General features: G+C 43.8%; 1 protein-coding gene and 1 pseudogene across 1 annotated transcript in view; one reads left to right on the top strand and one right to left on the bottom strand.

Moving 5' to 3' along the window:
• Positions 1 to 477: 477 nt before the first annotated feature.
• Positions 478 to 3,250, bottom strand: LOC128112657 (RNA-binding protein 7-like; annotated as a pseudogene).
• Positions 3,251 to 3,364: 114 nt separating this feature from the next.
• Cdc23 (cell division cycle 23) overlaps positions 3,365 to 11,380 on the top strand; it is a 21,830-nt gene continuing 13,814 nt past the window's right edge. The window contains exons 1-3 of the mRNA XM_052741856.1: positions 3,365 to 3,551; positions 3,636 to 3,708; positions 8,790 to 8,927. Of these exons, the coding sequence (XP_052597816.1) occupies positions 3,391 to 3,551; positions 3,636 to 3,708; positions 8,790 to 8,927 (372 nt within the window). The 5' untranslated portion in view covers positions 3,365 to 3,390. The remainder of the gene's footprint in view (positions 3,552 to 3,635; positions 3,709 to 8,789; positions 8,928 to 11,380) is intronic.

The raw sequence follows: 11,380 nt of genomic DNA, 5'->3' as shown, positions 1-11,380 counted from the left end.
AGAGTATCCACATTTCTCACAGAATAAATTCTTTTCTTTTTCATTCTTTTGGAAGTGGTCATGAACATATGCCAATATTTGTACAATGTATTTAAGAACCAAACTGCAGGTTACATTTTTTCGTTTGTTTATTTTTGTTTTTGTTTTTTCGAGGCAGGGTTTCTCTGTGTAGTTTTGGTGCTTATCCTGGATCTTGCTTTGTAGACCAGGCTGGCCTCTAACTCACAGAGATCTGCCTGCCTCTGCCTCCCAAGGGCTGGGATTAAAGGCATGTGCCACCACCACCCGGCCAGAATAAATTCTTAAAAATGATTTGCAGTCAACGAGCAACATGGAAGTTTTGTTAAACAAAATTTCAAAATTATAATCCTTGCAGTGAAACATTTTGCCATTTTATCTATGTATTAGCTTCGTTGTTCCTCTAAAAAGAACTTTCATCAACACTGTCTTTTTTTTTTTTTTGGTTTTTCGAAACAGGGTTTCTCTGTGTAGCTTTGCGCCTTTCCTGGAACTCGCTTTGGAGACCAGGCTGGCCTCGAACTCACAGAGATCCGCCTGGCTCTGCCTCCCAAGTGCTGGGATTAAAGGCGTGCGCCACCACCGCCCGGCCTAACACTGTCTTTTTATGTAAAAATATACATGTAGATATTTAACTTCCTGAGTGACTAGTCATACATCAAATATAATTTAATGAAAGAATTTTAAAGTTCTTAGAATGAACTAGTATAGATTTTTAATGTATGTTCAATTGTGATAAAATTCAAGAGCACATCACAGAATTTGTACTTAAATTCTGAGTTAGAAAATATGATTTATCACCAAACAAAACCAATAAACTGTTTTAAATAAATTGTTAATAAGATGGGTTACTGAGAAGTCCTATTTTCTCATTTATTAATAAAATGCAGATAGCCATTTCAGACTACCAACATGGATGTTTCCTATTATATACACCAAAATGATTTCATTACCAAGAAATTTCTTGCAACACAAAAGGGTGAGATAATTAAAATGTTTGCTTTATAATCAACCAATCTATACAGTTCGTCTTTCCTGGGCTGAAATGACTGGAATGGTGGCCATTCTCTTGTGTGAAATCCTTCTCTTCTGAAACCCCGAGGGGAGGTAACTGAAGTAACAAACGTGGAGCTACAGTTCCCAGTTCTCTACGAAACTGCTGCTGGGTTAAAAAAAATTATTATTTTTTTAATCAAAGACAGGTGGAAAATTGTGGGGCTACTCTGTACACTTTTTTAGAAATTCTTCCAGAACAACTTAAAAGGGCCTAAAATGAGCTGGGCAGTGGTGGCGCACGCCTTTAATCCCAGCACTCGGGAGGCAGAGCCAGACGGATCTCTGTGAGTTCGAGGCCAGCCTGATCTACAGAGCGAGATCCAGGACAGGCGCCAAAGCTACACAGAGAAACCCTGTCTCGAAAAACCAAAAAAAAAAAAAAAGAGGAGGGGGGGCTAAAATGGCCCCTGTAAACATGTCCTTGGCATGCTTGTTAGTGTCGAGATGAGGGCCATTTCCCACCTCTACCACTGTCCCTTCTGTTATCACAGTCATGGCTCCAGCCATTATGATTCCTGTCGTCATAGTAGAAACCCTCTCGGGCTCCTCTGTAATGATAGTCAGACCCATGGTCAGAGGAGCGCTACTCACGGCAGTAGTGTCTATCTCCTACGTAGGGGTGAGAATTCTGTCTTTTACGCTGTAACGACCGTGCATCTTGGCGCCACTGGGAGCTGGAAGACGGGTTAAAGGTATGAGCGTGTGATTGACCTGAGGGTGAAAATCCCGACTGATTTGCATGTGGAGAACCAAATTTCCCAACATACGACATCTGTCTGAAAACACTGTTCATCACTGCTTGCCGCTGATAATCTTCTGGAGAAGAGAAGGACCTCTGGACCATCTGCGCTGACGGAATTACGTTACCCACCGTCCTTTCATAGCTGTTCGGAGATGTGGAGGTAGGGCTTAAATTTCCAACATGATGCTGGGGATATGACGCACTGGCATCCTGGGAGGCGTGACTACTTCCTGATGCAATCTGAATTTTGATAGGCCTCCCGAAAACTTTGATTCCATTGAGAAGATTCATGGCGTAAGGAACAGACACTTTGTGTTTGAAATTTGCAAACTGCTTCAGTTTGCCATCTTTATCTTTTGGGATTTTCACCTTTATTACTGGCCCAGCCTGGTGGAACAGCTCCAAGAGGGGCTCCTCAGTCATCTTCATCTCCAGGTTGCCCACAAACAGTGCGGTCGGCCTCAGTGGCCGCTGCCCCAATCTCCGCGTCGCTCCCAGTCTCGGGCCTAGTCTGACTCTACTATGTACATTAAAAAAACAAAACAAAACAAAAAATCTCCAGTCTATGTTCCCCAGGCTAGTCTAGAACTTCTGGGCTTGTTCAATCCTCCTTCCTCAACTTCCCGATCTGGCTATATGAAATACTCTTAGGTTTAAAAAAAAAACGTCATTGGTGCTTAGCAGTACACATCTGTAATATCAGCATAGTAGGTGAAGGCACAAAGATTAGGAGTTCAAGGCCAGCATGAGCTTCATGAGAACCTATCCCCACAAATCAATCAAACAACAAATAACTGTTAACTATCATGTAATTTTGGGGGTGGGTGCTAAGGATTAAACCCAGGGCAAGAGTTACACACCTACAGCACTCTACATGTGATATTTAAGAGCACTGGGCTTCAGAGTCACATATAGTTTATAATTTAAATTTTTTTCTTGGGCCTGAGATTGTTTTCTTATCTATAAAACTGTGGTGATAAAATGATAGGAATATCATAGTTCTGGTTTTAGAATTAAATCAGATGACATTTGTAAAAGTGCGCAACACTTTTTTCAATCAATATTGGCTGTTTTCCCCGTTTGGGCAAAGCGGAGGGTGATAAAGAGGAATGATTTCCCACGGGAGGTAGTGCATCTTAATGTACTGCAAGGAAAAATCCCAGGGGAATCTGCGAATTCTTTCCAGAATGCATCCATCATTGCTATCCCCTAGCAAAGAATCTTCCCATAAACCACACCCCTTTCTGTCTCTCGTTCCACGCATTACCACTAAGGTGCATGGCTTTCTCTCTTCTCCATCTTCTCTTGCTACGATCCCTCAGTCCCCCACCCATCAAATTCTTTATGCATCTCCCTCCCCTTCACTTCTCGTTCTAATTTACCTCCCTCGGTATCTCTTGCCAATCAGAGTGTAATTGTCTCTTTTTCCCTTCCATCGCCTTTTCTGCACATTACAGAGAAGGTTTGTGATTGGTCGATCCGGAGCAAGGCTAGGCCAATGAGAGACAGACTTTTCCGGTTCGGCCGAGGAAGTATCGTCGCCGCTGATTGGCCGGAGCAGCCGAGGGAGGAAAATGGCTGCGAGTTCCTCGGTAGTCTCGGTGGCCGCGGCCGCCGCCGCGGTACCAGGCGTGTCCACTAGCGCGGATTTCTCAGACTTGCGGGAAATTAAGAAGCAGCTGCTGCTCATCGCGGGCCTCACTCGGGAGCGGGGCCTGCTCCACAGCAGCAAATGGTGAGAGGTCGGGGTCGGCAGGGGCGGCGCTGGATCTCGGCCTCGGGGGCTCGCGTGGCTGATGCAGTTTGTGTGGTGTTCCAGGTCCGCGGAGTTGGCCTTCTCTCTGCCCGCCTTGCCTTTGTCCGAGCTGCAGCCGCCGCCGCCTCTTACAGAGGTAAGGACGTCGGTACAGTGACGTTCCTTAGCCACAGGGGGATGTGGCCCCAGAGGTCTTCAGCGCCCTGTCACTGGAGGAGAGCCAGCTGCTCGGGGCGTTTGAGCTGGGCCTTGCAAGAGAATTCATGTGTGGGGGTTGCTTGCGCCTTGGAAGATGTGGTCTCTGCTGTTAACTCAAGCTGGAGAGAGTTGGTGAACAGTTATTGTTTGAGATTTCAGCCTTGATGGGGTTGAAGGGATGGCTCAGTGGTTAAGAAACCCGTTCGATTTCCAGCACCCTCAGCAGGCGTCCCAAAATCACTTGTAACTCCAACTTCAGGGCATCCAATACCGTCTGTTCTCCACGGGCACACACACACACATACGTGGTACACAAATACACATGCATACACATAAAGAAAAATAGATCTTTTAAAAAAAGTCATCCTTGGGCTGGAGAGATGGCTCATCAGTCAGCAGCTTTTCTAGAAGAACTGGGTTTGATTCCTAGTATCCACAGAGTTAGCTAACAGTTGCTTGTAACAAAGTTCCAGGGAGATCCGAGGCCGTCTTCTGGCCTTGGAGGGCATCACATATGTATGTGATACACAGACATATTCAGGTAAACCACTCATACACAGGAAATAAAGACAAAAGCAAACCCCTGAAGCCTTTTAGGTTTTGAAGCCAACCTGGACAGTACTAATAGGAAACATGAAGTTTTTGCAACAGAGTGAAATCATTCTTCTATACCGTTGTTCTTCGTTGCAAATTGATTAAGAGTATGGGTTTGGGCTGGGCTATGGCACATACTTTTAATCCCACTCAGGAGGCAGACGTAGGCAGATCTCTGAGTTTGAGGCCAGCCTAGGCTACAGAGGGAGTTCCAAGACAGCCAAGGCTACACAGAGAAATCCTGTCTTGAAAAGCCCTGCCCCTACTCATCCCCCAACCCCCCCAAAAAGTACCAGGCACATAGGATTCAGTAAAATTAACCATTCTTATTAACAGCAGGAGTTGGAGTGCATGGGTCTTGCAAGTAGATTTTCATCTGTTTGTCAGGCTTGTTCTCTACTAACACCATCCGTGTTGGCGGGTGAATTAGAAGTGGCAAGCTTTCTGCTGCTGGGTGTGGTGGCTCATGCCTGTAATCTCAACACTTAGGATGCTGAGGCAGGGGGATTGCCAGTTGCTTGAGGCCAGCCTATTGAGTGAGCACCCACTTCAACCCTCCAACCCTCTCCCAAATGTGACAGCCTTTCCACTTATAGATAATATTAATAAATTTCCAGTTTCCAAGAAGATTAAGTAAGGCAAGGAGGGTGAAATGAAGCATGTATTATTTTATATGAGTTTAAAATCCTTGTGATTTGCATCTGCCTTATTACCTTGTACGTCTCTGGGCTGACTGTCCCAGTGCCTCGGCACATTGATGTCCTTAGTAGGATAACGCTTTGTTGAATGAGTAAAGAATGAACAATATCAACTGAGAGAAGAGCTTCAGTAAATATCCCCCTCTTGAGAATTCATGTCATGAGGGCCAGATATGAGGCTGCCAACTTGAGTTTGGATTCCTGGACCACACAAAGTGGAGGAAGAGAATTGACTTCTGAAAGTTGTTCTCTGGCCTCTACAGGCTTACTGTGGTGTACGCATGTACACACACACACACACACACACACACACACACACACAAAGTAAGTGGAAACTACATAAATAATTTTTGAGAACTCATGTAATACTTGGGTTTTATAGACATTATAAGTGTTATCTATCAGTGAGGTTAATAGCTTTCACGTGGCTATGAGATGTATTGACTTAGCCCCTTTGCTAATTTGTTGAGCACTTATTGTTTTTATTTTATTTTTTTCTCTAAGGACTGTCATGGAAGAAATTTAAATCTAATTTAGCCTTGATCTAAAATTTATAGAGTAAACATTAAAAAACTTCAGGTGTTTGGTTTGGTTTTCTTTTAGGTACTGAACCTAGGACCTGTGCTAAGCAAGCACTCTAACACTGAGCTATATTTTATATTGGCAGCTCTCTTCTTACTAAAAAAAAAAAAAAAAAAAAGATTTGTTTTCATTTTCTGTGTATGGGTGTGTGTCTGCATGTGTGCATGTGCAGCACATTTGTGCCTGGTGCTTATGGAAGCCAGCAGATGGTGTCAGATTCCCTGTATGCTGCCTTGTGGGTGCTAGGAACCAGACCCAGGTCCTCTGCAAGAGTAGCCAGTCCGCTTAACTATTGAGCCATCTCTCCAGCCCTACTCTTCGTTTTGAGATGGGAGTCTCACTCAGGGACCCAGGCAGGGCTTAAATTTGCCATCTTCCTGCTTCACCTTTCTGAGTAGCTCAAATTAAAGGCCTATGCCATGAGGCCTGGATGAAACTTTCATTTTAAAACCAAATACCTCTGAATTACATTGTCTCTAACTTTGAGCAGAACATTCTGGGTGTTTACTTTTACTTATTTATTTTTTGAGACAGGGTCTCATTATGTAGCCTTGTGTGCTGGATAGTTTTATGTCAACTTGACACAAGCTAGAGTTATCTGAAAGGAGGGAACCTCAGTTGAGAAAATGCCTCCATAAGATCCAACTGTAAGGCATTTTTCTCCCTCCCTCCCTCCCTCCCTCCCTCCCTTCCTTCCTTTCTTTTCTTTTCTTCTTTTTCTTTTTCTTTCTTTCTTTTTTTTTTTCAGAGACAGGGTTTCTCTTTGAAGACCAGGCTGGCCTCGAATTCAGAGAGAGCCACCTGCCTCTGCCTCTGCCTCCCAAGTGCTGGGACTAAAGGCGTGCGCCACCACCTCCAGGCCTCCCTCCTTGCTTGTAATGTATTTTCTTAATTAGTGATTGATGTGAGAGCCCAGTCGATTGTGGGTGGGACCAACTCTGGGCTGGTGGTTTGGGTTTTATAAGGAAGCATGATGAGCAAGCCATGAGGAACAAGACAGTAAGCAGCACCCCTCCATGGCCTCTACATCAGCTCCTGCCTCCAAGTTCCTGCCCTGTGTGAGTTCCTGCCCTCACTGCTTTTGATGATGATACGGAACTGTGAGTGAAATAAACCTTTTCTTTCCCAAGTTGCTTTGGTCATGGTGTTTCATTATAGCAACAGTAACCCTAAGACACCCTGGCTGGCCTGAACTTGTTATGTAGACCAGGCTGGCCTTAAGCTCACAGAGCTCTGCCTGCCTCTGCCTTTTGAGTGCTGGGATCAAAGGTGTGCACTACCATGCCATGTGGTGATCAGAAGATGACTTTTGGGAGTTAGTTTTCTCCTCCTACCATGTGGGTCCTGGGTATCAAATTCAGATTTTCAGGCTTGGTGACATTGAGTCATTGCTGACTCCAAAAAATACAAATTTAAAGGCTGTATAGTCCCAAGTAGTAAAACTTTCTGAGTTACACAGGTGCATGAAGAGTTAGGAATATTATCTTATATGTGTATGTTTATGCAGTTTTACATAATTTTTTGGTAGTGTTTGCTAGTCTCAGACTTAGTGTGTACACCAGATTGGCCTTGGGTTTTTAAAGATCCCCTTTCCTCTGCCTACTGAGTGCTGAGATTATAGGCACCATACCTGTCCTGGATGAATTTCATCACAATTCACGTAAAATTTTATTTACTTACTGTATATGTATGTGTGTGCATGCATGCCATGGCACATATGTTGAGGTCAGAAGATAGCCTGCAGGTGTAGATGGAGTTTTCCTGTCCCACTCTCTCAAATAATCACTCAGAGGCTTAATACAAATTGTAAATGCTCTGTCAATAGCTCAGGCTTGTTACTAACTAGCACTTACAACTTAACCCATTTCTGTTAATCCATGTGCTGTCCTGAGGCTTGTGACTTTTTTTTTTTTTTTTTTTTTTTTTTTTTTTTTTTTTTTTTTTTTTGGTTTTTCGAGACAGGGTTTCTCTGTGTAGCTTTGCGCCTTTCCTGGAACTCACTTGGTAGTCCAGGCTGGCCTCGAACTCACAGAGATCCGCCTGGCTCTGCCTCCCGAGTGCTGGGATTAAAGGCGTGCGCCACCACCGCCCGGCGGCTTGTGACTTTTATCTCTGTCCTATTTTGTGTGTCCAACTTGTTCTTCATCTGGCTGGCGACTCCTCTGACTCCACCCTTCCTCATCCCATCATTCTCAGTTTGGCTTTCCCACTTAACTTTATCCTGTCATTGGCCAGTCAGGTTATTTATTAAGCCAATCATAGCGACATATATTCACACAGTGTACAGAAGGATTATTCCACAGTATGCCGGAGATCGTTCTCCTTCTGCTATATGGGTCCTGGGAATTGACTCAGGTTTTCGGGCTTGGTGGCAAGTGTTCTTAATCTTCTGAGTCACCTTGCTGGCCCCAGCAAACCAGACTTGTGTATGACAGGCAGGGATATTCAACACTATAGTAATGAGGATGACCTTTTCTTCTCCGTTCAAGATGCCATCTTCTCTCTCTGCCTTTCCCCTTTCTTTTTTCCCCTTCTGACTCTCCTCCCCTCTTCTCTTTCTTTTGACACAGGACCGCTTGGTGCCCAGGCTGGTTTCAGACTTGCTGTAAAGCTGAGGATAGCCTTGACTTCATCCTCCTGCTTCTACCCCCAAGTGTTGGGATTGTAGGCATGCACCGGGGTTCCCATGTAGGCTGCTGTATCTAGTTTTTATGTGGGGGTGGCAGGCACTTTACTCGTTGAACCATCTCCCCAGACCCCAGCTTTGTTTTGTTTTGTATTTGAGACAGAGTCTCATTATATAGCACTGGCTGCCCTGAGTCTTACTCTGTAGCCCAGGCTTCGTTTGAACTCACAGAGATCTGCCTGCCTTTGCCTCCCAATGGCTGGGATCAAGGGTGTGTAGCACCATGCCAGGCCCCACTTTTTATTTTGAAAAAAAAAAAAAAAGAAACTTTAGAAAAAAAATTCTTTGGCTTTACAAGTGATACATTTATTAAAAAATACTACATAAATGCATGTATTTACACATTTGGGGGAAGGAGAAATAATTATTTTCCTGTATCTTGAAATTAATGAATATGCTTTTCATGGTAAACTTTGGCTGTCTTAGTCCTAACCACTCACATAACCTTGTTTCTTGTAGGAGGATGCCCAGGATGTGGACGCTTACACCCTGGCTAAGGCCTACTTTGATGTTAAAGAGTATGATCGGGCAGCACATTTCCTGCATGGCTGCAATAGCAAGAAAGCCTATTTCCTGTATATGTATTCCAGATACCTGGTAAGGTCACTTTAAGATGTTACTCTGCCTTCATTGAAGTGTCTGTATTTGGAACCAAGAGGAAATTTTTGTTTGTTTGTTTGTTTGTTTTTCGAGACAGGGTTTTTCTATGTAGCTTTTGGAGCCTATCCTGGAACTTGCTTTGTAGACCAGGCTGGCCTCGAACTCACAGAGATCCGCCTGGCTCTGCCTCTCCTGAGTGCTGGGATTAAAGGTGTGCGCCACCACCGCCTGGCAGGAGGAAAATTTTTAATTAAAAAGAAATTATATATGTGAATGTTTTACCTGCATGTGTGTATGTGTATCATGGGTGGGCCTGGTACCAGCAGAGACCTGAAGAGGGCATTGGATTTCCTGAAGCAGGAGTTACAGATGGTCATGAGCTGCTTTGTGGGTACTGGGATTTGATCTGGGCCATCTGGAAGAGCAGTCATTGCTCTTGACTGCTGAATCATTTCTGCAGCCTTGAAAACGTTCAATAGCTAGGTAGTGGGTCACCAAGTGAATGTACTTAATAATAACTCTATTGCAGTAATGATAATAAAAAAAATGATGCCAGGCCTGGTAGTGCAGGCCTTTAATTCTAGCACTCAGGAGGCAGAACCAGGTGGATCTTTGTGAATTCAAGGCTAGCCTGGCCTACATAGTGAATTTCTAGCAGACTAGGGCTACACAAAGTCTTAAAAAAAAAAAAAGAAAGAAAGAAAAAAGAGGAGTGTAGCAAAATTTAAAGAAATGGCAACATAAGAAAATGTAGGTAGGATGATTAACAACAGGATGACTCTTTTTTTGGGTTATGGAAGGATCTGTATGAATTGCTACTGATATAAGAATTGGCAGCATGTGGTGGTGTCTATAATCTCCATACTGTAGATGCAGAGAGTTAAGGATCCCAGCAGGTTTGAGGCCATCTTGGTCTGCACAGTGACATAGTGAGTTCCAGGCCAGGTAGTGGTAGAGGTCCTAACTCAACAAAGGCCTGGAAGCGGGACATGGTGATGTACACTTAGAATCCAAATGCTTGGGATGCCAAGGCAGAAGGAGTAAGAGTTTGAAACTAGTTGGGTCTGCATAGTATAGTCCTGTCTCAATAAATAAATAAACAAGCCAACAAACAGATAAATAAATAAAATAAAGGAAACCCTCTCCCCACCCCCCAAAAAAACCAGAATTGAGTTAAAAAGTCTCAGTTGATTTAAGGTTTTATGAACTCATTTATCACTTATTTGTAGTGTATTTATTACTTTGTTTCATGGCTGTTAACAGTTTTTAATATAAAGGACAGTGCAGCCTTGTATGGCAGCATACACCTGTAATCCTAGCACTCAAAAGGCAGAGGCAGGAGAATTTCTTCTAGTTTAAAGACTGCCTGGTCTGTATTGACAGTTTTAGGTCAGCTATGGCTATAATAGAACCTTTCTCAGAAAGCCTAAATAAATAAGTGACAATGTGAGTAAAATTAATATTGTGTTTATAACTCTGTTTTGGATACTGTCTTACTATGTACCCTAGCCCAGGCTGCCCTGGAACCATTGTCCTCCTGTGGATAGATCTGCAGAGTGCCAGGGTTACAGGCATGCACTACCACATGTGGCTTTTCTTGAGTTCTTTCTTTCTTTCTTTTTCCATTCCAAGACTGGGTTTCTCTGTGTGTCCTTGGTCATCTTGGAACTCTCTCTGTAGACCAGGCCTGCCTCTGTCTCCCAAATGCTGAGAATGAAGGCATGCACCACCATGCTCAGTTTGACTCCTTTTTAAAAAACAGAACATTTGCCAGGTGGTGGTGGTGGTGCACCGGCCTTTAATGCTGGCACTCAGGAGGCAGAGGCAGGCAGATCTCTGTGAGTTCAAGGCCAGCCTGGTCCACATAGGGAGTTCCAGAATAGCCAGAGCTACACCGAGAAACTCTGTCTCGAAAAACCAAAAAACCAACCAAACAAACAAAATCTTCCTATGGCATGTCTGATGTGTCTTACCCATTTTTTGTTCTGTTATCCATACACCGACCAGCATACTAAGCTGCTACATTCATGGTGGGCAGACACTCTTAACAGAGCTACAGCTTCAGCCCCAATGTCCGTTGCTGATTTTCCCCTAAAACAGACTTTTTCCTGCCCAAAACACCTTTCCCTGATAATTTGAAATTGTTGTTTCCACTCTAGCATTCTTTGCACACTAATCCACACAAGGCATTGTGCTTCCGGTGGAGCCGCCATCCCCTTCCACATTTATTTCTCTGCTTAGCATCAACATGGACTCACAGATTCTCATATTTTTAGCGATCTATGATTCATTACTATATTTAAGTCTTCGGTGCTCAGTGTACCCCATATTTAGCCAGTGGGAACACCTGAATGATGGTTGTTTAGAAGGTGGGTGTTATTTTGCGTAGACTTTAGTTAGCCCTGTAGATAGAATCAGGCTGCTGAGTTTAGGAAGCATTTTAGAATAAG

Source organism: Peromyscus californicus, unplaced genomic scaffold (assembly GCF_007827085.1).
Source record: "Peromyscus californicus insignis strain IS unplaced genomic scaffold, ASM782708v3 Scaffold_17__1_contigs__length_78620276, whole genome shotgun sequence".
Taxonomy (NCBI): Eukaryota; Metazoa; Chordata; class Mammalia; order Rodentia; family Cricetidae; genus Peromyscus; species Peromyscus californicus.
The sequence above is the reverse complement of the archived record's forward strand: the minus strand, read 5'-3'. Positions and strand labels throughout refer to the sequence as shown.